This window comes from Desmodus rotundus, chromosome 8, assembly GCF_022682495.2.
Source record: "Desmodus rotundus isolate HL8 chromosome 8, HLdesRot8A.1, whole genome shotgun sequence".
Lineage (NCBI taxonomy): Eukaryota > Metazoa > Chordata > Mammalia > Chiroptera > Phyllostomidae > Desmodus > Desmodus rotundus.
Window position 1 is genome coordinate 100,928,601 of NC_071394.1, and position 25,703 is coordinate 100,954,303.

Consider the following 25,703-nt stretch of genomic DNA (forward strand, 5'->3'; position numbering starts at 1 on the left):
TGAGGCTGGAAGGTACACTCCTGCCCCAGCATTTTGTGAGGCCCATCTTAGAGCGGGAAAGGGACCTCGGAGGGGCGGAGCCTCAGGGTCTGCCCCAGTGCTGCTGGCTGCAAACCCACTGCCCTGGGGAAGCTCTTCTGCTGGCCCAACAACCACTGGGGACCCTGGGCAAGCGACTTGACCTCTCAGTGATACGGACAGGACCGCCCACCTCACAAGGCGATTGTAAGGATCATGGGCAGTGAAAGATTCATTCCGTAGAGATGGTCCCCAGCTCTAATTTATCCCCATGGGGCACACTGATCTGCTAAGGAATGAACCAGCATATTTCCTCCCAACTTCTCTGAGCTCTCCCCCAGAAGCCCACTTCTGGTCCTAGGCTTTCTCCTGTCCTCCCTTTCCCACCCTTGCCCCTCCAGCCCCCCAACCCAGGATTGCCCATTGTGCCTCTCAGCAGCCTCTGGGTAGTTCCCAGCTGGTCCGGTTCCCTTTCTCTTGGTCTTGGTAGGGCTTCAAGATTGACCCTGGACCGCAGATCTCTGCTGCTCTTTGGTAAGGCTGGTGAATGAAGCAAGCCCATTAGCAGGCCCTACAGCAGCATTTTTCAGCCAGTAGCCAGGGCACAAGAGTGCGCTGCAAGAATTTTTAAAACATGCCACCCCTGACAATTTAGTCAGGGGCACTCACCTCTTTTCCCTTAGACTGTCAAATTTCTGAGATGGGAGACAGACCTGAGGAGGGGCACAACGGCCAGCACAATAATAATCGTTCAGTGTGAATGAGTCAACATCACACCTACTTTTTTGGTCAGATCCGCAAAAAATATATTTTTGGTGTGCTGCAGAATTTTAGTAGTTTACGTGTGCCATGAGGAGAAAAAGACTGAAAATCGCTGTCCTAGAGCATTTACATCTCTCTCCCCTCAACCATGAACAAGTCTGCCCCCCTCTCCTGGCATTGCTTTATCTACCTACCCCTCCTCTCTCCTAGCCTAGCCCCCCTCCTCCTACCTCTCTGATCCTGGCTGTTCTTGCTCCCTCCAGGAAGCCCTCACTGATTGCTGCCCTCGCACGGACCCCCCTCTCCACTTTACACACTGTCCGCGGTCACTCCGCCTAACCCAGCCAAGTGATTGCCCAGACAGAAAGTGCTTCTGAGGCAGTACTCTCTGTGCCATGCTCTTTGTAGCCCTTTTGCTTCTCACCACCCTTGACAGGTAGGTAGTCAGTGTCCCCATCTTACAGATGTGGGAACTGAGGCACAGAAGGGGCAAGCAACTTACCCAAGATGACTCAGGTAGACAGTGACAGCCAACTTCCAGCGAAGCCTGCCGCCCCCAAAGCCTGCCCTCACAGCCAGCCCCCGGCCACTAGCCACGGCACAGCTAGCACAGGCACCCCTGGGAGAACCGTCCCAGAAGGTTGGGAGTAGACAGACCTGTTGGGGGACTAAACAAAGGCAGACAGGAAGGGGCAAAACCTGACAAAGTGCCCTGTGCCCAGCTGGCCAGTTCAACACAGTGAGGTCCAGTGAGCAGGAGATGTCCAAACTGGCCAGAGGAGGGAGGCGTGGCCAGATCTTGGTTCTTTGGGATGGACAGGGGAGAATGGGAATGGTGAGGAGGGGCAGACCTCTGCCTAAAGCACAAAGGGACCGTTCTGGGCATGGCAGAGGGCCGGCACTAACAGGCCCTGCTGTGTGCCAGGCATTGTGTGGACATTGGGCAAAAACCATCTCAGGAGACTCAGCACAAAAGGAAAAGGTTGGGGAGGGTGGGAAATCCAGTTGGCTGAGCTAGGTGGTTCAGGGGAGCCGGGAAAGGAGTTTAGACTAGTTGGGGGTGACTAAGGATGATCAGTTCGGTGTTTAAGCCTTTGGCTAAACCTTCCTCCCAGTGAGTCAAGCCAACAGAGAACCCCAGGGCCCTGACTATGCCTGAGAGAACCCCGGTCAGGCCAGGACCCACCCAGCTGCCTGCCTGAGCTGCAGCTGCTTCTTGCACCTGCAGGCTGTTCAGGGCCAGGATGGGCTGTCCCATCACCTGGCTGTCCCACTGAGATGAGCCCTGGGCTGTCTAGGGAGGGACACAGAGGCTGGGCCTGTGTGAACACCTGATGGCTGGAGCATCCCAGAGCCAGGTGAGAAGAGATAGGAGACAGGGGTACAGCTGTCAGAGTAGTGGATCTCAAACAGGGGTGATCCCCCACCCTCCCCAGTGGCATTTCACAATGTCTGGAGACATCTTTGTGGGAGGCGCCCCTGGGATCTAGCTAGGGATGCTTCGTACAATACATAGGACACCCCTCCCACCAACAAAGACTTATGTGCCCAAAATGGCAACGGGACCAAGGTTGAGATGCCCCAATGTAGGTTAAGGCAGGTAAGGGGCTGAAATCCAAGCCACTCCCTGGGAGGAAGCTGCCCCTGCCCTTGGGAGGAGGCACCTTTCCTAACTCAGCCAGATGCCTAAGACTAACAGGACATGGGGGTGGGTGGCAGGGAAAAGAGAATGTATCTGCCGTCAAGTAGGCTGTGATTTGTGCTGTGGAAGGATGGGGCCACAGGCAAAACCTGACAAGCTCAGGGGAGGCCTGTGTGGCAGCCTTACAAAGTCGGGCCCAAAGTAACCACAAAGACGTCTGAGATGGAAACTTTCTGACTAAAAGCAGTTCCTGGCGGACAGTCCGGTCCTAGGCCAGTATCTTTCCCTAACAAAGGTCAGTCTTTACCTTAACTGAGCCTGTCTTTCATCTTTTTGCATTCCAGATAACATACCCTTGGAATGTCAAGATAACTTTCTTTCTCGGGACCCCTCAGGGCACAACCTCCCACCCTGGCAGAGACCACAGGGCCCGGCACTGTTATCTTGTCCTCAGACACACCGCCTCTGTGCCCCCAGCGCTCCTTGTGAACTCGGGCACACCCACCAATGTGAAAACAGCACGTGTCTCTCCATTTCACTTTTTATCCAATCCCAGAGGTTTCGCTGCTCGCTTTCTCCGCCTCCCTAATCTATCACCAGAGGATTTCACGTGACCCCCTTCAGGCTCCTCCCTGGATTGTAATGTAGAAAATGTGTTAAACTGCCATTCTCCAGGGCATTTCCCAATCCGTTGAGATTTTTTGCTTCCCAGCAATTGTCATCAATTTGGCTCAAATAATCTCATAAAAAATTCTCTACAGGTTTGACAGTGCAAAAAGCAATTTCAAAGAGATATTTAGTCTTTAATAGAGGGTCAAAAAGTCAACCCACAAGATGATGTCATCTCCTTGTTGGCAAAGGCAGAGGTTTTAAAGCATCATGACATATCCCCAAGGTGGGAAATGAGATGGGGTCAAAGATCTTCATTGGAAAGTACCCACAAGTGTCCATGAACGGGGCACAGGCTGGATGAACAATGGGGTACCCTGCAAAAGAATGAGGATACTGTCCGTGTACAGCTATGGAAAGGTCTCCAGAATATATTAAGTGAAAAAAGCAAAGCGCAGAACACTGGTGTGCTCCGCTGCCGTTAGGTGACAGGGGAGGAATAAAATCAGCAGTGTATTAATAATTGCTTACATTTGCATAAAGCTTATGGATCTCAAACCCGTGCATCATAACCGCCCAGGGGGCCTGTTTAGCCACACTTCAAACAACATCAACCTTGCTTTTCTTTGTGGGCGGGATGTGGAGAGTGCCCCACTTTTCTTACCTAGAGTTCAACTGCCCCGCTTTCGCGGACCCTGACTGGGCGCCCACTGGCCTGACCCCCTGTGCCAGGGGCTGTAGACAAAGTCCTATAAAGTGGCCTCTTTTCTTAATCGGTCCAGCAAACCGGAAACTATTTTCCAGTCCTCAAGTGGCCGCTGAATGTGAGAAGTTCATGGCTTTGGAAGGAATCTTGCAGGGACCAAAGAGTTGGGGCCAATAAAGCAACAGCCGTCGCCCCGCCCCCATTTTTCCTTCCTAGGGAAGGGAACTGAAGGTCTGAAAGAAAGTGGCCACCGGCCAGGGACAAACCTAGCCCTCCAACGTCCCCCGCCCCCGCTAAGGAAGGAGGAGCGACGACTACAATGGATCCTCCTGCGCGCTTTGTGCGCGCTCTCTCGGAATCCAGCTGTCGCCGCCCCACTTGAGGGCGCACATTTCCGGGCTGCCCACCAGCCGGGTCGCTTCGGTAGCCGCTGCCCCGGCAGAGCCCAGAGCTGCTCCTGCCTGATCCGTGGCCGTCCGGCCCCAGTCGCCCCCCGAAATGCCAGTCGACTTCACCGGGTACTGGAAGATGCTGGCCAACGAGAATTTCGAGGAGTACCTGCGCGCGCTCGGTAAGCCACTGCTCGCGGAGCTCGGCCCGGGGGCGCCCCGCGAACCCCTCCGAGGGGCCCCTCCCCAGGGCCTGCGCAGAAAGGGCGTCAGCTGCCCGGGCTCCGAGGGTGGCCAGCAGGCTTCCTATTGGAGGATGGAGGTTGTTAAGGTTCGTTGGTGGTGAATATCTGATAGTTGTCTCTAGAAGTGGATAATTTCATTCGGAAAGCTGGGCTTGGTTTCCTAATTTTTGTTTTTAAAGGGTTGGCACAGGGCAGGAAACTTTGGTACAAAAAAAAAATAAAAGAAAAGAAAGAAAAGTCTTAAAAGGCACAGACTGGCTGAGCACAGAGACAGTGCGAGTGAAAGGGAACCCCAGCTGTTTTCCCGGGGGAGCGGGCCCAGGGATCCCTCCGCCCTAGGAACAGGTCTTTTGAGTTTTCTGGCCAACTCTTTGCCCCTCTCTGTTCCTGCACCCCGGCAGATGTCAATGTGGCCTTGCGCAAAATTGCCAACTTGCTCAAGCCAGACAAAGAGATCGTGCAGGACGGCGACCACATGATCATCCGGACGTTGAGCACCTTTAGGAACTACATCATGGACTTCCAGGTTGGGAAGGAGTTTGAGGAGGATCTGACGGGCATAGATGACCGCAAGTGCATGGTGAGGATTTACTACACCCGGACATCTCCTGCCCAAGGGGCCTGACCAAAGGCTGGGCTAATTAATTTGCGAGGGGAACAAGGGCCCTTGTGTTCTTAGGAACCAGGGAACTCGGCACTCGCAGCCCCCAAGTTAGGCAGCACCCACTCATCCAGCATCCTGGTCAGTCCAAACTGGAGGGCTATAGTTATAAAAACTTAGGTTTGTTTAGTTTCTTCTGTGTCCCAACACTGAGTCATGTTTTTTACACACTTGACTTCACCTCCTCCCAACAACCTTTGAGGGAGGTATGAGTGAGTACCCCCATTTAGCAGATGAGAAAACCGTCTCAAAGAGGTGAAGTAAGATGCCTGGAGTAACTCAACTAGGGAGGGCTGGGCTGGAACTCCAGGCATGTCAGTTGACTGTTCTCTGGCTGCACTGTGGCCTGGTGGAATGAGAGCAGGAAGAGAGGAAATAAAGAAGATAAACAGGAAGCCCTCTTGATGTAAATATGATCTAGCCTGAAGCCCAGGAGGCACTGTGATCTCTGCCAGAGTCTTCTGATCTGCCCCTTTCTGTCCTCAAAATGGGGACTTGGCTCCTGACCATCCCCTTTCCCACCTATCTTTGACTGTGCACAGCTGAGCTTCCTTTGAACCTTGCAGCCAACACCTACTGGGAAGGTCAGCTCCTTTGCAGCTCCTGCCAGAGGTTCAGCAGTGGAGGGGGGGGCGGGGGGGGGGGAGGGAGACCCTGCTCCTAAGAGTGGGAAGCTGGTGACCTGGAGACCCCAATTAGTGCTGTCACAGCAAACCCCGGAAGGTCAGCCCCAGGCCTCCATAAACATTCTCAGGTCACTGGGAGGTCAGGGTGCTCCCAGACGCCCTTGCACAGCCTTGAGTCCAGAGCTGTCAATAGTTCATGATTATCAGTGAGGCCCTGCCCCCTTGTCCTTCCCTCCTCCCCCTTCCATTATACACAGGGAAGGGGGGGATGTCCACTGTACGCCTTGCACTGTGCACAGCCCAGTGAGGGAGGGATCAGTCACTCCATATTAGGCAATAACAGGCTCCACAGGGGAAGAGACTTGCAAGAGATAGGATTTGAACCCTAGGTCTTTGGACTTTGAAGCCCACGCTCCTGCTCTCTGCCAACTCCTCTCCGCTGGTAGGATTTGCAGAAACCAGATGGCTGAGGTTTATTGGGATTGTGGTTGAGGAGTGAAAGTGCCTGGGGACCTGGGGATAAGGAGCCCCAGGCCTAGAGGGCTCATCCTCTTTTGTTGACTCATGTTGAAGGTGGTCAGGAGTGAGTGTGAGCCTGCTGTGTGGAATGATGGCAGAAGAGGGGATAGCAGACGAGGCTACTGGTGGGAGAAAACACTGTGTTGTAGGGAAATGCCAGGCCGTGCCTTTAAAAGACCTGAGGTCACTAAACCTGCCCAGAGGCTCACAGTGGGAAAGGTCTGCCCTGGTGAGGGGGGGCTGTGCCTTTCAGAGGCTGCCCAGGATTGGCCCCTGGCTGCTGCATGGAATTGCCCTGTGAGAACAGTCAGCCATGGCGCACTCCTGGGGAACTCACAGCACGCAAGAAGACATCTCTCTTTATTTTGGGTCACCCACAACCTCTGGAATGTATTGGCTTGTACTTGGCTAATTATCTTCACACTTTTCTTTCTTCCCTTAATGTGTAAAGCATTTACTGATCACCTAGGAATACTAGCTGATACTCATCAAGGGCTTACTGTGTACCAGGTACTGTTCACATTTTATTTTAACTCAATCTTCACATTTTACAGATAAGAAAACCTAGGAAGGACTTGCTGTGTGGTCTTGGGGAGGCAGAGTGAATGGAAGAGGGAGGATTTAACTTTGGTCCGTTGGCGCCAGAGTGCCTGCCCTTAACCATTGCACCTACCGCTTTCCTGACATGCGGCAGTCACCGCACCAGGCGCAGGGCCACAGCCCACACAGCACAACCCCTGCTGTTCAGGAGCTCACCGCCTTTGTGGTGGAGACGCATAAACAGTGCAAACACAGTGACATCAGTAGGGACAAAGGGAAGCTCCCAGAGGAGGGGATCCCCGGAGGAGTTCTGGGGAGGGTCACTTCTGTACTTGATTATAAAAGAAAGAGAGGTAGAAGGGAGGGGTTTGGACACGAAGGGACATGTGGCCACCTTGTTTTCTTAACCCAGCGGTGGGACAGTGGTGGGTGGGCAGATCAGGGAGCCCAGCAGCTGGGCAAGCTAGAGGAAATTGGGCAGGACTCACAGTCACTTTTGCTGTCCCAGGACTCACTAGATGGCCACTCACTTACCTTGCTGTTGCCCGTTGGGGAAGAGACGGCCCCTCTGTGCAGGCTTCCCTCAGCCCTGCCTCGCCTTTCTCTCCCGGCTGCCCAGCTGGATGGTGGACCCTAGTGAAGAGCACGGCTGTGGGAGGGTTAGCATAACGGAATTACAGGAGCCTTCCAGCCTGAGGCTTGTGGAGGGGCCCTCAGGGGTCCTGAGCAGGGCGGCGGCCCCTTCTGCGCCAGACGCTCTGCACCCGCCAGCCAGACACAGCAGCTGGGAGGAAGCCAGTTGGTTCTCAGCATCAGGTTGATTCATTCTAATGTGTTCTTCCCAGCACATGACAAAGGTGTCACTTTGCACAGGGGATCATTCATTCATGTCTTGTTCATTCCTCTCTTGGTCCTACAAGCATTTCAAGGTGCTTGCTCTATCTTTGCAGCCCCAGTCTGTGTTACTGAGATGAATCACATGAGAGTCCTCCCCTCACAGAGCTCAGGTAGTGGGGAAGCCAGATCAAAGCGGCCAATCGTACTGCAATCGTGTGCATGGAGAAAGGACTGGCAGAGAAGGACCCCCTCCTGGGTCTGGGAGGTCAGGGGACGTTTCCACAGGAAGTGGAGTCTGAGCTGTGGCTTGAAAGATACACAGAAAGTATGCGGGCAGGCCGGAAGGAGATGAGAGGAAGGCCAAGGCCAAGAGAGCAGCATTTGGTACATGCTATTTTGGACCTGTCCCACAGCAGGCCCTGGGCTCAGTGTGGGGACACAGAGGCAGCAGGGCCTTCTGGAGCACCGTGGCCAGGGGAGGAGACAGAGGACCTTCAGGCCATCACAGCCCAGTGCAGAGATGGAAGCCCAGTGGGCTGAGGAGCATAGGGCTGGGGGCCTTGGGGGAGCAGTGGTCGTAGAAGGTTCCCCAGAAGAGATCACAGCTGAGCGGGCCTTCAAGGACAAGTAGGAATTGGGACAGGTGTGGAGAAGGGATAGAAACATCCCAGGCCAAGGGAACCATGGTCAGAAAAGGCCTGGCTGGGAGGAGGTTAAGGAGATGAGAGGTGCAATCTAGATGACTGCAGTGTGGCTGAAGTGTGAGATGTGGCCAGAGGAGAGGACGGTGCTGGGGAGGTGACAGGGAGTCTAGACCTGGCCCTAACAAGCCCCAGGGAGCTCTGCTGGGAGAGGCGTGGTCAGGCTGACATTCCTCTCCGAGGCTGCCTGGCTCGCAGATCTCAGTCAGACCTGCCCCTCTTCTCTGGAACACAGATAAGGCTCCTAGCCAGAGGGTGAAATCTGACCTACAGATGTATTTTGTTTGGCCTGCACAATATTTGAAAATTTTCAGAGCCAGTTACCAATGATTGCCAAAGATTGCAAAATTTCATAGAAAAAAAAATCCATATTTCTAGCTGTTCTTACCAAAAAAAAAAAAAATCAAGATGCTAAAAATGCTGGCCACTTGATTATTTCTGTGCCATATGGCTCCCTGGGACACTGTCACAGTCGCTCCCTTTAGATGGGACATTGTCCAGGTTCCTGAAGTCCACTCATACCACCCTGTTACCTGAGGTCAAGGATCAGCTGGCCCATCATCACCGTGTGCGACGCAGGCTCCTCACAGCAGTGGTTCCCTGAGCCGAGGCAACAGCCTCAGCAGCAGCACGAGAATGTTAGAAACGCAGGTTCTCCCGCCACACCCCTGATCTACTGAGTCAGAAACTCCAGGAGTGGCGCCAGCAACCTGGGTTTCAGTACCTGCGCCAGGTGGTTCTGATGCAACTAAAGCTTTCGATACACTGCTCTGGACTAAAGCAACCTCTCCGCGCCTGCGTCTTTCTAAAACCAGGTGTAGAGAGCCAAGCGCCGCTGGCCGGTTAGCCCATCACCTGACCCCTGTAGACATTGTGTTCCATGCCCAGAACCCCCTGAAATGGCTCTGCGGCCTCTCGCCAGGTTGAAGTGTGGAGAGATTCAGGTCTGTGTAGCCCAGAATCAGTCGCTCAGCTCCCATTTGTAGTCTGTTCCATTCAGCTTTTCCATGGCCCACAGCAGCAGAAGCTATCATTCTGGTAGAACTATATAGACTAGAGCTGGGTTTTCTCCACCACCTCCTGCATGCCTTTATTCACTAAGACACAATCTCCAGCCCAGTTTGAAACCATTGTCATTTATTGAATCTCGCAGCTGTACGCTTTGGCAGGGTGGGGGGCCTTGAAGAAGGAAAGCACTCCTCAACTTTAAACTGCGTTCCCCACTCCGGGACCAGGGAATCCCTCGGAGTGAGGAATGACTGGGTTCTTTGTTCTCAGCAACCCCAGCAGGAGCGGCTTTTATGGGAGAAGAGTGAGCCCCAGCCAGGAATCACAGCCGTCAGCCTGGCTCTGCATGGTGGTGGCAGAAGGGCCATTTGTCATCCCACCGTGGGCACCAGGACAGGTTTTCCCTGGAGGGGGTGGCTTTGTTCACGGAGGAGCCCATGCCTCTTCCCTGGCTGAGGCCCCGCCTTCGTATCCATCTCTGAACTCAGGATGACCCCTTCCACAGAGCCTGCCTTCCCTTTCAAGGCCTCCGCCCCTCTGTGGGGTTCTTTGTTTTTATTGTAAAAGGAAAAAATTCAAATAGCCCAGGAGAGAGTCGACTGAAAGGGAAAGGACCCCTTCGCTCTCGGCCTGATTCCCACTCGCCAGTGGTTACCCGTGTTACTGTTTCTGGTGGTCTGTCTGGGAATCTCTTATCAGGTGATCAATGAATTGGTCAATGTCTCTAAAGCCAGAAGGGGAGGGAAGGAGGAACCGAGAGAGAAAGACCCACTTCTCTGCCTATTGTTTTTTTTTAACTCAGTGATATTTCTTAGACATCTTTCTATATCAGCACTTAGAGATTTTCTGAATTCTGTCCCTTTTAACCATCTCTGATGCCTTCCCTTCCCTCCTTGACTTTCTTATTTTCACCTGTCCGTCATCCATCCGTCCATCCATCCATCCATCTAATGGCACATGAATTCCACCAAACTGCTGTCAGCACTTTGGCGCTTGTTCTTGATTCATTAAAGAGATTTTTTGGGGGGTCCTTATTTTTAAAAACATACAACGCCAATGGCAGAAACAGCTCCCTGGGCTGCAGAGCTGCGTGTGCCATTGGATTTGGCAGTTTCTGGGAGCGACCTCAGCCCAGGCCAGGCCCTGGCATTCGGCCCGGTGCTTCCCAGGATGGAAACACCGGCGGTCTTTCATGCCTTAGCTAGAGTTCTCCGACCTTTGAAATCGCGTCGGCGGCGTGCTTTTGAGGATTACTAAAAGAAGAATTAAAACCACCCAAATAAAATTCACCAAGTAGCTTTCAAGAATCACAGTGGTTTGTTAGGTTTGGGTTTTTGTTAGGCCGGCACAAAGGGAAATAACAGGTACTCAGTCTTTAGTAAGGGCCGTGCTTGTACCAAATGGTTTTAGCAAGTTTTCTCTTTGGATCCCACAACAACTGCTATCCTGTAACTATTATTATGCCCGCTTTACAGATGAGAAGCAGAGGCTGAGAGAGGTTAAGAACCTTTGTAACCCGAGGTCACCCAGTCAGCTGGTGGCAGAGGAAGGATTCTAACTACATAAAAGCCTCTATTACAAGGCCCCCATGGAGCTCTGCTGAGGGCTGGCACTTACCGGGAGCTCATCGCAACCTGGAGGCGGACAGTGCTGACAAGGCATGAAGATGTGGAGAAGGGCGACCTTAAATGATTGGACACAATGCCTCTGTTTTCACATCTGCAAAGTGGGCATCATGATCGCTGCCTACAGGGCAAAATCTGAGGGCCGTAGAGGTAGTGCAGGGCTCAGTGCCTTGTGAAGCCACGACACCGTGTGTACCAGAGGGCCAGAGCCCTTCTGATACCCCGGACTGAGGATTTACCACCCCAGTCTCAGGATTTCTAGGCTCTCACAGTCAACCTGACCCCTGGCTCCACAAGGCCCGGAACCAGAAGGGGTGGGTGGGGTAGGAAACCCTCCCACCCTCTGCTGCAGGTCTGCAGAGTCTGTAGGCTCATGACTGTCCTTAGTGTTCCCTCTCCCCATGGAAGTCTCTAGAAACCAGCCCCTGCAACCCAGGTCCTATTGCAGACACTTCACATGTGATTGGGATGTATTCATAGTTGACTCAGAGTTGATTGAAACCTCTGAGAGCAAGGACCATGCCTGGGTCACAATAGCTTCCTTCCTGGGAGACATTTTTGTTGCTGTCTCTGCTGTGTCGATTGAGTTGTGCTAGGGCACGCGCGCGCGCACACACACACACACACACACACCCTTGTCCCCCAAAGGGGAGCCCCGGGTCTCTGTGTGGTGCCTGCAATGCCTGCATCAGAGCACATTCTTTCGGCTGACTATCCAAAGGCTTCTCTGGGTTTTTCCTTTAATATGCAAACACCTTAGAGTGCTAGCTAGCTGTCGTTAATACCTGGATGTTAGTAAGTCTCTCCTTCCAGCCTGCCTTCCCCCTTCTTTCCTGGCCAGGGTCCAAAGACAGTGGGTGCTCGGTGGGGAAGAACTGTGTAAACAAGATGGGCATGAAAGCAGGAGACAGGGATGGAGGGGACCCAGGCTGTACAACCCACCTTTGCCAGCCTTGCAGCTGGCCTTGAACTCAGAAAACGAGGGGTTGAAAATCCCATCTTGCAGTGTGCAGTGCGTCAGAAGAGTCATCTTACTCATTGACTCAGAGGTCCCACTTATGGGATTATATTCCAGGAAAATCATTCAAAACAAAAAACAACTGTATCTATTCGTATGAAGGTCTGTGTAGCTGGGTGGTAACGATCCTCGACGACCCACACAAGCATAGCCACGGAGTGAGGCTGCTGTGTGGCAGGCCCTGCCCTAGCCCTCCACCTATATCATGCAATCCCCCAGCGATCCTAGAAGGGGTGCTGCTCTCCCATTCCACCGACAGGGACCTGGGGGGCCTGCTCCTGGTAATCGGTCTTCAGAGCTCTTGATTCCTGCTTTGTATGGTTTACAGAGCAGGCTGCCTCCTGCTGGTGTTCCTAAGTGCCAAATAACCACGGGTGGTTAGGAACTGTGGTGTTTAATTCCATAAGCCACCACGTAGCCATGTAAATGATCACTGTGAGGATAAATGAAAAGCGTTTATGGGTAATCAGCCAACAAGTTCCATAGATTCTGCTGCTTAGCATTCCCCTTTCCCCATTCTGCTGTCCCCTTTCCCCATCCCCACAGTTCTGCCTATCTCTTGCCTGTAATAATAATAACAATTAGCATCTCTTGTGCTTACTGTGTGCCAGGCTTAGCACTTTCCATGGATTATTGCATTTAATGACTGCAGTATCTTCACACTGATCTCCCTTCCACTGTCCTCAACAGGGCAGCCCATCCCTTCCATTGTAGAAAGGATGTGATCATGCTACTCTAAGCTCAAACCCCTGGAGACCCCAGTGCTGACAGGCAAGGCCAGGTGGCACCCAGGCGCTGCAGGATGTGGCCGCACCTGCGTCTCCAGCCCCACTCGCCCCTCACACTTCACACGTGAGGTCGCGTCTCACCCTTTGCAGGTGCCTTCACTTGCCACCCCCCTTTTGCATTTCTCTGCTCGCTTCCCTGGGGTAAGGCCCCTGCCTCCTCCTCCAGGAGGACAATTACTCATTGGTCAAGACCAGCCCCTGTTTAACTGCTCCATCGATCTTGTCCTTCTGTCCAGCCCCTCATCCTCACCTTCTGCCTCGCTGCTTCTCTCTGCAGGTGCTGCTCCCGGGCGTCTGTGACATTTGTTAATGCATCTGAGATTCCAGAAGGGGGTGGGGGGGGCCTACCCCTTTTATCTCCCGTGCTCAGCACAGTGGGCTCCAATGTGTTTGTCAAATGAGGGTTTGGTAGAAATAGCAGACCCTCAAGCAATGTAAATGGCAGCCATTGATTCTATCACTGCCAGATCCAGTTGTCATTTGATAATAGTTGAAGTTTGGTATTTCCCACGTGCTGGCAGTTCTAAACACTTTCCACACGTTCATCCTCTGATCCTCACCATTCCCTGATGGAGTTGCTAAAATCCTTTCTAAATTATGTGTGAAGAAAATGAAAGGCAGAGCAGGTATCTTCTCTGAGATGAGGTAGCTGGCGGAGCAGGGTGTGGATCCTGGTGGTCTGACTCCAGAATGTTACCAGAGAGAGATGGCATCATTGTTACATTAAGGGGTCAGAGCTCTGGATTAGTTTCTCAGTGAAGCTCTTGAACTCACAAATGCAGTGTCTCCCGATGAAGCTGTAGTGTCATGGGGTGGAATCATCAGGTGCAGGGGAGTGACGTCTGCTTTGCATTCCATTCTCCTCCCATGGAGTCTACTTTGCTGGCCAAGAACCCCAGCTTCAAGGGTGGCGGGCAGCTCTTCCGGGCCCTGCTTGCGGCTCTCGCTTGGCCACAGCCTGGCTCCCTCGGAGGCAGGGCCTGGCCATTGGGCTGATTTGTAACCAGTTTAGCTCTGGAGCCAGACTGTCATCTTTGGAACCCCACCCCTGCCACGTAACACCTACTGCCCTGAAGTCAGTTACTTCACTTCTCTGTGCCTTTACTTCTCTGTGAAATGGGGACGGTTACAAAGGTGAGGAGCAGATGCAGGAGAGCCCGCACTCAACTGCTCTGGCAATAGGAGTTGTTACTCATTCCCTTGCCTTGTAAACCTTGTCCTCCCAAAGACGAATCCAGGGAGTGGTGACATGTGAAGGGGACACCTGGCCATCCAGAGCAAAGCTGGCAGGGGTCGCAATTGCGGAGGCAGGCCTGAGGGGCACAGGCCTCTCCACACCCACAGAAATAGGCTGGGCAAGCTCAAGACCGGAACTGCTGCTTACCAAGTATTTATGTGTCCAGCACTGAAATAGGTCCTCGCAGCCCCTTGTTTCATTTCCTCCTATGTCTCTGTTCTGTGGCAAACTCATTAGCCCATTTTGCAGATGAAGAAATAGAGCTCAGAAGGTGGAGTAAATTGCTTGGGGTGGGTTGGAGCTCAGACCTGCCTCTGTCCAAGGCTGTCATTGGTTCTCTCCTGAATGCCCAGCAAAGGCAGGAGAGCTGGGCCTGACCCAGCCCACAGCCTGCCAGGTGGGTGCTGTTCCACGGTGACAGCCTCCATGGCAGCAAGGTGGCCATATGGGAACGCAGGGCAGGCCATGGCTCAGAGTTGGGCAGAAGGGGGTTTAAACCCTGACTGACACTCTTACAGACCATGTGGCCCTGGGCATGATGACCAAGTGCTCCAGGCCTGAGAAAATAGGGCCTTTGTCACCCCAGGGGCTGACCCAAGTTTATAAGGCTACTCTATGGAAGAATAAACAGCCGCATTGCTTGGGATATTTTGTCTAACAAGAAAAGGGTGTTCACTGTCTGAAAAATTACCAAAGTACCCCTGGAATGTTTTCCTGCCATTCATTCCACGAACGGGAATGCGCATTTTCTCTGCCATCGATTCTAAGGTGGGGGCTGGTATCCAGCTGTGACTAAAGGACCCCAGGCCCTAAGGAGCCCTATTGTCAGGAGCTCCTGACCTGCTCGCTCTTCCCTAGTTACCCAGCAAGCAACTCTCTTCTGGGAGCTGTTTGTGTCTGTTCTCCTGGAAAGATCAGAAACAGAGGGTGGACCCTGCCCGGTGGAGCCTCTCTGGGCACTCTGGCAGGACGGCCCCGCCCTTACTCCCCACCCTCCCTTCGGATGATCCTAATAATCCTCTCACTGGCCCAGGGAGCAGAGCCAGCTCTGCCTGCTGGATAAGCAAACATCTGGATTTTTCCATTGTACCAGGTTTGGCTCGTTGGAGCCACAGAGATGTGAAGTTGAGGAAGAAGAGAGGCTGTGAGTAATCTCCCCATTTAATTCAGGGGCTGGAGGTGCAGGATCAGGCTCCAGGGGGAGGGGTCAGTCCAAGAGAGCCTGGCCAGGCAAGCCCATTTAGAAGCCTCCCTCATGCCGCGCTGCCTTCCCTGATCTGTCCAGGCTCCCCGCTCTGCCTGGGAGTCCCAGATGCCTCTTTTTCAAATTTTACTTTTTAACCCGACCTATGTGCTGGTTTTTGGTGTCACTTCCAGCACTGCTTTCAGTATTACCTCCTCCAGGCACCCCTCCCTGCTGGAACTCTGTCCCCCCTTCAGAGGGGGACAGATGACGTGCCTTCCCGCTTGCACATCCACCACCACCTGCCTTTAGCCAGCATTTCCCGTTCTGCTGGAATTCTCTGTCTGCTTGTCTTCTTCTCCAGGGGTGTGTGAACTCCTGAGAGCAGGGTCCTCGCTGACCTGCCGGTGTTTCCAGCGCCCAATGCCGGTGTGTGGGTGTGGAACCCACAACTGCTGAATGTTGTTTCCTTGCACAGAACCGTGCTGCAAGACCCTCCCGCTCACTCAGGGGTCAGCTTATGTCAGGGAACGGCAGAGTGCAGTAGCCAGGGGTGTTCCTAGGGTCAAATCTCATCTCCCCACTTCCTGGGCAGGTGGCCTTAAAGCCTCAGTCGCCACTTCTGTAAAGTGGGGAGAAGCAGAAGTGCTCAAGGAGGAATCAACTTGCTGTGGCCCCTGTTCTGTTTAACACCCCGCCCCGGGCACAGTGAGAACTCAGCGCCTGTTTTTAAGAGGACAAGTGGTGACAGTGATAATGACAGTGGTCCTTTTATTCCCACCAGGAAGCCCTTCCTTACAGCCCAGGCTGGGTTGGGTGCCCCTCATACATCCCAGCACAGAATGCAGGTGGGGTCCATGTCAGTTTATGTGTCTGCCTTCCCTCCAGGCTGTGCTGCTGGCAGAGCTGGCGCCCAGCCCAGCCTCTGGGCCGCCCCCAACGCCAGTCCCCCAGAAGGACCGAGTGCAGTCCCCAGTAGCCCTGCACCCATCTCCAGCCCTGTTTTCCTCCTCCCCACCCAGAACCTTGGCCTCCTGGGGCCTTGAGCTCTCTGACAATTTCTTGTTTTCAAATTGATTGTGGGTACTTTCTTAAATGTTTAAGCAATTTAAAAAATGACATGCCAAGACAAGTCTTAACATTTTATCATTTTGTTTGCCCTAAGAATTTATTCTCATTTGCTGTAAGCTTCTTCATGGTATTAGAATTGCATTCCCCTGTGCCCACAAAGCCTTTTTGTGGCTTTACTGGTTTGTAGTAGTTGCTTTTAACAGCTTTTATGTCCCTAATTACTTGTTCACATTTTAAGGCCTTATTAATTTAGTTTTAATCTACTTTTAGAGTGAATTGGCTTTTCCCCCTGAATGTGCTGATTTTAGATAATTGCCAGCCCCCTAGGAATGGACCAGAGGGAGTGGAGCCAGCCCATCCACTTAGGCAGCAGCCGGGCCTTCCAGGAAGCTAGTAGACTTCTCAGCCAGAAAGAGCTGGGTTTAAGTGATGGCTCAACTCCTAACCCCGAGGTGGCTTGGGCTGGTTACTCAACTACGCTGCATTTTTATTTTCTCTAAAGCTTAAAGATCAAGTGAAACATTGTGGAATCCTCTCAGCATGTTACTAGGCATTTGGCAGGTTCTGTTACCCCCCTCGCCCTTTCTATCTGCTCACTTATTTAACACAAGCTCCAGAGGGTGAGAACCTCCTTATTGTCCCAGGAACCCTCAAAGGGGAAAATCAAACTCCAGGAGGAATGGCCAATCTGCACCTTGTAGTGATTCACATCATGTATAGAAAGCACACTGACTGGTTTTCCAAGTCACACCCCTGCTGCCCCTTCCAATTTAAAGAGCACACACTTTGGAGTCAGACCTGGGTCAATCCTGGCTCTGGCCTCTGTAGGCAGAATCACCGTGGACAAGACCTGCTCCATTACAACCTGACTCTGGAACCACAGAGACAACAAGATGCAGATCCAGCCCTCCGGGAGGTCCCTAAGCAGAGGGCTGTGTGGGCAAGAGTGCAGGGATGAGTGATTGCTCGTCCTCCCTGCCCTGCTCACTGAAGCGGTGTTTGGGCACGTGGGACCTATAACGAAAGTCACAAGTTTTTGGCAGGCAACTTGAAACCCATTAGTTGTGGTTCATGCCAGGTCACTGCCCAAGAGATGGACCCGTTTAGTGGGAATGGTCTGTCACTTGCAGCACAGGTCACTTGCGCAGGGCAAGGGGGCCTCAAGACTTTCCTGGGACATACTTCCTCAGGCCGCCTGTGCAAGTCAGGTTTTCTGCGTCACTGGTCCTATGCAGCAGTGCCAGCTGGGCTTTCTAGTGGTCAGGGGAGCTGGAGAATGGTTTTTAAAGTGACAGTCCCTTGTCAGAGTGAGGCTGAGCTGTCTTCATTCATCTGTAGGTGCCTGTATTTCTGGGAAAGCTGCTGACAAGGCCAGAGTTTGGGAAGGTATTAGTTTTTTAATAGAAAAGTTAGACTGGCTTCGCTTCACAACCAGCTGCTGTAGGCTCCGGCCCATGTGCAGACTTGAAGGTGGTCTGTGCAATGAGAATTACTGTTCAGAGGGGAGTTGAATATGGCCACCCCACCCCCTGGTTCTTAGGTTTCTCTGGGCTCCATTTCCAAGATGAAGTCCCAGAGCTAATGCAGGGGGGGCTGGAGGCAGCAGGGCCCATCCCTGCGGTTTGTACCATGTCTACCTCAGTCCCCAGGATAACTGCCTCCTCGTGCCCCTTGAAAAGTGTCAGGAGCAGCATCCTTTGGGCTGCAATTCCCCCATTAGACCCTGATTCAATGGATTGAATGGTGGTGAGGGTCCAAGCTAGAAAACTAGATTGAATGAGAGCTTAAGGACCCTTTCAGATCTGGCATTCCTGGGCCAAGCCGAATCCCTGTCCCGGACTTCGCTGCTCCAGGTCTAGCAGAGGTGGCAGGCTGTCACAGAGTGATCTCTTCTTGGATCCTGGGGCAGGTTGCTCTCAGAAGTTACGTTTTGTATCATAAGAAAACAAGTGACCATTGCTTGTTACCCATTCCCCTTGCAACACTGCTTCCTTCCTTCTTTCCTCTCCATTATTTTTAGGTGATCATCCTGCTCCCCGACTCCCCACCCCCTTTTCTGTTCTTAGGATAAATCTGATCCTCTGGGCAATGGCTGGTTTATTCCCACAGGATACAAAGCTTTAAAAGTCCTTCCCCACCACAAGTGAATGTAGGGGAGTGGAGGCAGGAGAACTAAGTCACGTTTTTGGAGTCATCACAGCTCTCCGTGGGAAGTCTCCAAATAGCTCTTCTGCTTAAACAAAGACTAATTAAATTTTACGGGAAGTGAGCATAGCAGCGCTCCTTGGTGCCCAGCTCAGCAGGCAGCCCTGCAAGTCCCCTGTTGAGCCAAGTCTGCAGGAAGGGAAGGAGCTTTGGAAACATTTAACCATGACAAATAGCACGTCCATCAGCTCTTCACGAGTCTCCAGCTAAAAAAACAAACAAACTTTAGTTGTTCAACTGCAACGAGCAAACCCCATCCAGACCTGAGCTCTGGACCTCAGGATCATGGTTACCTTGTGCCGCGTAAGCCCGTCCCATGCACTTGATGCATTTTCCTCTCATTCTCAGCACAACCTGGTAAAGTAGGGTTTTCAGGTATCTATGCCGCACAACAAACCAGCCCAAAACTTAATAACAACCGTTTAGTCTTGTGATTCCATGGGTTGATTGGGCAGGTCTTCAGCTCCATGGGACTATGCAGCTGAAGGCCCAGTTGGGGGAGTCAGTTCTTCTTCTTCTGCAGTGATGTCTCTTTCTCGGCCTCCAGGGCTTCTCCACCGAATTTCTCTGCAGTAAAATAGCCTGGACTCCCTTAAAGCACAGCAGCTGGGTTCTAAGAGGAGGGGGTTCTGAGAGGACATGCCTCCAAAGTGCAAGTGCCTATGAAGGCCCTGCTGGAGTCCTGCTTACTAATGTCCTATTGGCCAAAGCAAGTCACCCAGCCAAGCCCACAGCCAATATGATAGGGGGGTGAATGTAATGTGATCCATTGGGGACCACCAAATGAAACAGTCTGCACAGTAGGTACTATTAATCCCTTTTATAGGTGAGGGTACTAAAGCTCAGAGAGCTTAATCTCCTTGCCCAGTCAGTCCACATGGCTGGGGACAGAGGGCCCAGGTCTGTTGACTCCAGGGAACGTGTCCTTTGCTGATAATACTGGTTTTAACATGATACGGGTGTACAGTAGGAGGGGCAGGCACCAGGAGCCCTGTGTAAATGACAGCTGAACTTCCAGCCCGCTTTAACCCAGAGGGCAGCCCAGCAGATGCCCTGGTCTGCCTGGTGAGTGTTCTCCCTGATGCTTCTGCCCAGCAGATCAGAACCATGGGGCTGTGTGAGGCCACAGGCAGCATTTGGAAGCATTGAAAACATGCTCCAGGCCACAGTCCCCATGCTTAGTCTGGCGCTGTGGCCTCTTCTACCTACCAGCCTCGTTCCTCCCCCACCTTACCTCCAGGGTAGCTTTACAGCACTGGTTGGTTTGCCCTTATTCACTCTGTTTGGGATGCCTTCCCACGTGAAAAAGGGAATATGTTTCACCTGAGATGAGGAGCCCTCCTGGCCACTGCAGCCTCTATGCTCCCCCTTGTTCCAGCACCTACCTCCCTGGGCCGTAGCCATCTGGCATTTCTGTCTCTCTACCCTTCTAAGTGGTGATCTCTTCAGGACAAGCCTTTAGGGCTCACCTCTGGCTCCCAGCACCCACACCCACCAATGGTTGGACTTAACTGAAAGGTGTTTCTCCTGGGGGCTACTCCAGGTCTTAGCACAATGCCCAGGTTTTTTCTGCAGCCCCCAAAGACTTTAGCCGACGTGTGTTGGGTATCCTGCCCTGGGCTGGGAAATAAGGGGGCACTGAGTCAGGGAAGGCCCATGCTCCAGTCCAAAACCTGTTTCCTCACTAGCTGGGTGACACTGAGAAAGTCACTTAACTTCTCGGAGCTCAGCCTCCCCTGTGTATCCAGCTCAGGAGAATAGGCTGTTCTGTCTAGCTTACTAGGGTCAGCAGGAAGTTGAGGTGGAGAAAGTGCCTCCTTTGGACACTGACATAGCCTCTGTGCCAAGGACCCTTCTCTCTAAGGGGTCTGGTTTGTGGGGCTCTAAGAACAGATTCCCAAACCCAAAGAGCCTCCTGCTCCCTGTACTCGTCAGTCTGTCACGATGCCTGAAATTCTGCATCACTCATTCTTTTGGTAAGGTATTTTTATTTATATCTAAATGATCTCCGTTAAACGTTGCCAAATGGTCTGGGAAGGGTGACATGTTAGCCCAGGAGCAAAGCCTGATTTACCGTTAATGAACGTGTCTTTCACGCTCATTTTCTGACACTGGTGTTAGAAGGTAAACAGGTGTGAGCTCTCTGGAGATCAAGCTGGCAGTGTTTGTGAAAAGCCTTAAAAATATGTACACTCTGTAACACTACAGTTCTTCCTCAGGAAATTTAATCTGAGGAAACGATTCGTGTTTTGAACTGTGTATACGAGGAAGTCTTATTTCTAGTAGCACAAAGTTATACAAAACCTGCGTGTCTAAGAATAGGTAGCAGGCCAGATAATGGTATGCAGGTACGGTGAGATACCACAGGGAGTAGCTTCGTGGGCCTGAGTCACCCAGGGCCCCAGGCTCAGAAGGGCCCCTCACTTGGTTTAATTTTGTGCTGGGCCCCACAAATGATGTAGCCATTTCCTGAATATTATGTAACAATCAAAATAATGCTAATGGAGAATATTTGTTGAAGTGATTGCTTCTATTAAGTGAAGAAACTAGGGTACAAAACCATAAATGATGTAATCCTAATTTTTTAAAAACAAATATATATATATGTATGCGTATCAATAGAAAAAAAGACGAGACAGAAGTACGCGAAAATGTTAGAGCAATTATCTCTGAAGAAGCAAGGTTACAGGTGTACTTTTCATTACTGGGCTCTTTTTTGGGCATTTTTTGTGTTTTCCAGTACAGAGGGTGTGAATGTGCTCATTGATCCTCATGCATGTGTTCGAGGCAGAAGTGTGTGCTTCGTAGCCAAGAACCAACGCAAGCTGCCCATTTGCTTGGTGCAGAGTGGACTTCTGGATAAACACATGAAGAGAAGTTCAGTTAATGACGAAGCCAAGTGTTCTTAGGAGCTCCTTGAAGTCGAGAGCTGTCTGGCTGCTCAGTCCGTCTTCCCTTCACAGGCCTGAGGTGGTCAGGGCACCCAGCAAATGGGCAACTTGTGTTGCAGCTTGAGACCATTAATGGTCATTACCCAAGACACACCTCGTCAGACATTAACTTCATTATGTTCCGACTTGGATGTGGGACCTCTCCCTGGCATGAGGCTGAATATGTGCCCTGAGTGAGCTCTGCATGGAGAACTGCCGCCCCCACCCTAAGTCCTCCTGTGGGAACAGGCTCCAGGAGCAGAAGTCAATTTATTCCTGTGCAAAGCTGGGGGAACACAGCTGGCTCCACCTGTCACCCTTGTGCATGTGTATCGTTGCAGGTGTCATCCCAACAGCAGAGGGCGGTAGTGATCAACAAACCCAGGAGAAATGGGCTGGGAGTGGCCCCTCACCACACACCCATTTTCTAGATTTCTCCTTCTCTCCTAAATCCTGACTCAGCTGGGCAAAGTCGGGAACACAAGAATCCTAGAACCTTACCTCTGTAAAGCTAGGACCTCTGAGTCAATGGCCTCTGACCGTCTCACAGGACAGATGGGGACACTGGGACTCAGAGAAGGGACTTGCCCAGAGGCACACAGTGAACAGGGGCAAACGGTTCTAACTGCCGCAGTGGGGAAGCGGGCCGTGGGGAAGGGAGGCGGGTGGCTGAGCGCAGGGGCAATGCCCACGGCGCCTGCACACAGGTCCCAGTCTAGACCGTGAGCTCCTGCACTGTCTCACCTCGAAGCTCCAACGCTCTGAGCCCCATGTTTCTGGGTGGGCCCTTTGCTGCTCCAGTAAGGCTGCGAGGTCTCCCACTGGCACAGGCTGGGCCTCCTCCTGTTAGCTGTCTTCCCTTCAGCACACCCAGCACCTGGCAGGGCAGCCATTGCTTGGGAAGATGTGAGGGCCCAAGGGCGGTGGGTGGGGGTGGTAGCAAGCACTGGCAGGGCCGGGGCTCCCTCTCCTTCCCCCACAGTTCCCTGGAACCTTCCCAAGGAGCTTTGTGAGCTTCCTCTTGTCCATGCTGTCTCGTCCTGTGCCTTCATCTCTTGGTGGTCCCCCAGGAACCCCTCTCCACAGCCCCTCCTCTCCTCTGTTCAGCTCCATTCTTCTGTCCTTCAAGGCCCAGCCCTGGTGCCTCCTCCTCCCAGAGGGAAGCAGTGAGTTCAGTGGGAAGGAGGACTTCAGAGCCCCACAGGTTTGTGTTCTGATCTGGCTCTGCCACTGACCATCTGGATGGACGTGGACTTGGCGAGTCTCTTAACCTGATCTGTAAAATGGGAATGCTAATCCATGCTCCAAAGGGACAGTCGGGGGGATCTAGAGGTGGCACAGGGAGTGCCTAGAGGAGCTGCCATTCCTACCTGCAGTTGGCTATTTATATCTGAGATCCTTCTCTGTGAGATGAACAGCTCTTGGAGGTCAGGGGCGGGGACTTTTAGGTGTCCCAGGACCTTGCAAATGAATAAATGAATTCTGGAGACGGGCAGGGAAGTCTGTGAACCTGCCTCTCACCAGCAAGATGCAGGACAGCAGCCCTCACCCGCCCACACCGGTGCCCACTCAGCCCCCAGAAGCCCCTCCTCCCTTCCCAGCCCCACTCTCAGCCTTTGCACTGATGGCCCACCCCAATGACATTTTCTCCCCTACTTACCCTTTTAAATGGAATTTATTAAGGTTTTTGTAATTTTTAAGCTGATTTGCATATTTTAATGAAAGCACGTGTTGAACAGGGGGCATTAGGCTACAAATTTTCTGTATTGAAATTGACTGGATTATCAAGGTTGGGGCTGCCCCTCCTCCAGCATCCAGGGGCTGCATGTTCAAGGGTAACATATACTGTGTTTTGTTTTGGTTTTTTGCTTGGCAGACCACAGTGAGCTGGGACGGGGACAAGCTCGAGTGTGTGCAGAAGGGTGAGAAGGAGGGACGAGGCTGGACCCAGTGGATTGAGGGTGATGAGCTGCACCTGGTAGGTTGCTGGGGCGGGGCTGGGGCAGGCCAGGTTGGGCCCTAGAGGCCCTGGTCCCTGTTGCTATCCGGATGGACCTTGGAAGAATGTCCATGGCTGGGCCTTGGTTGTGCTCTGAAGTTTCTCTTCCAAGGGGCCTGGAGAAGATGCTTGAGTGTGTGTGTTTTCTAGGTCTAGGCTGACCCACTTGTCCAATCAGAGGGAGGAGGTGAGGAGGGGCGCCTGATGGTGGAACCAAGCCATTTTTCATCCCTGTCTGTTTCTATTCTCTCAGCAACCCTATGGGCCAGATGCTGTTATGGCTCCTGTTTTCGAGATCAGGGCGTGGAGGCTCACATCAGAGTCATACAGCTAGAAAGTGGCAGAACTAAACTTACTCCCAAACGATGTCTGTTTTCACCATGGCAAAGTGTGGCAGACGAGAGCTTAGGAGAATTCTCTCAGCTTCTCTAAGACATGATCTCAACCATCTAGGTTGGGAGAAGAGAAGCCTTCTCAGCTCAGGTGTGGGCCCCACTCAGCCAGTCCTCCAGCCTGGGACCTCGGGTCAAAGCCCCTCTACCCCATGCATTGTCTGGGAAGGGCACGTACAAATCCAGGATAGGGCCCTTAGTGCCTGGAGGGCTAAACTCACACGTGTCCTCTGAGAGGAGCCATCTCCTCACTCCTTCTGTCTCCTTGGAACTCCCCAACTATTTTCCTTCTAAGGAAGTAGCCTGGTCCAGGTGACCTGGGTCCTAGTTCTGACTCACTGGGTGCCTTTGAGCACCTTCCTTGCCTCAGCCTCACTTGCAAAATGCCGTCCTACCACATAGAGGTCCTGCAAAGATCAGCATCTACAAGAGCTCTGGGATGTGTACGTCTGGGCTAAGAGGCAGAAGGGCTTTATTTTCAGAGGCTGCAGTGCCTGACCTTGAGCGTCTCCTCCCTGGACTGTTACTTCCTCAGCTGCAGAGAAACGAGGGTAGACTGTGTGATCCCCACTGGCCGTCTCAGCTCAACAGTTCTGTGGCTCTGACAGGGGTTGCAAACTGGGGGCCACAGGCCTATTTTATTTGGCCATCAGTGGACTTTGAACTTCTTCAGCCAACAATTTAAAACTTAGGAGATGTCACATAAATATTCTGATTTCTAGCTTCCTTCAAACAAAAACAAAAACAAACACAAAACAAACAAAATAAACCTTGGAAGGCGTGGCAACACTGTGCTGCCTTCTCCCTCGCAGCTATCGGCAGGGGCTGCCCTGTAGGCAGGGCAAGGGCTTTCTTGGCTATGTTTTAGAACTACCTGGGAGCTTCAAAACTAGCAACTCCAGTACTTCACCCACGGAGATGCTGGTGTAACTGGTCTCGCCCGGGCCCAGGCATTTATCAAGCCCTCAACATGCAACTAAAACCTGGAACCACCGTGCTAGTTTGCCACCCGAGTCTGCGGCAACTTACTGAGTCCTTTGTGGTGGGGGAGTGGTCAGGCCTTGTGTCTGGACCTGATTTCTTCCAAGGCTGGACACAGACTCTGTCCTAGGTTTATGTCTGAGGTTCTTGGAGCCTTGTGGCCCCTTGGGGAGGCAGTGGGAACATCAGAGGGCTGGTCCTGTTGATCAGCTCTGAGCCACGTGGTTCCCAACCAGCTCAGTTTATGGGCCATAGCCAGACCTCCACCAATCCAGCTCAACCAACTTTCCAAGGAATTGGTTTGTTCAGACCAACTCCTGGGAGAAATAGCAGCCACTGAGTATTTTCAAAGCTGCTGCCCCTAGATGTACTGAGCCCCAAATGTGACCCTGCTCTGGTCAATGACAAGCATCTGTTCTTGTTTCAGGAGATGAGAGTGCAGGGTGTGGTCTGCAAGCAAGTGTTCAAGAAGGTGCACTGAAGCCTGGGCCGAGCTTGGTCTCGAGGAATGAGTGGCAGGGACATGTGGGCCAGGATCCCACTCTTTGCACAGCATGGGGCAGAAACGTCCAGCCACCTCCAGGTATCTGTTAGCGGTCTGTCTCTTGGCTTTGTCTCTTTTCCTTTTCTTAAAACGAAACCAACCCAATAAAAGTGATCTGTGCTCAAGTCGTCTGTTTTGGAGAATCTTTGTCACCCCACTGTGCTCATTTTTGCTCTGGGGCTTCTGAAGTCGGCTACTTCTGATGCCACCCCTGAACAGAAAGGAAAAATTCGGCCACACGCCTGAAGATCTGGTCATGATGTTGCACTGTGTGATCTTTCCCCAGGGCACCGGCTTGGGTTTGGGGTGGGTGGCCTGGCATTCAGTCATCTAGGTTCCTACCCCATTACGTGTCCAGTCAGGGCCAAAGTGCAGTGAGTGCCGCAGAAGCCGGAGAAGATGCTCTCCACCCTGGGAACTAAAAGCCTAGATAAGGGGATCCAACCAACAGAGGTCTCCGGCTCTGC

At 52.5% G+C, this 25,703-nt stretch overlaps 1 protein-coding gene across 1 annotated transcript; it reads left to right on the plus strand.

Moving 5' to 3' along the window:
- The first annotated feature begins 4,041 nt into the window (after window positions 1-4,041).
- On the plus strand, window positions 4,042-25,361 carry RBP1 (retinol binding protein 1). The gene is given in 6 exon segments (XM_024566034.3): window positions 4,042-4,086; window positions 4,088-4,201; window positions 4,203-4,308; window positions 4,773-4,951; window positions 23,197-23,298; window positions 25,120-25,361. Coding segments are annotated over 6 exon segments (585 nt in total). The 5' UTR covers window positions 4,042-4,056; the 3' UTR covers window positions 25,174-25,361.
- The last annotated feature ends 342 nt before the right edge of the window (window positions 25,362-25,703 follow it).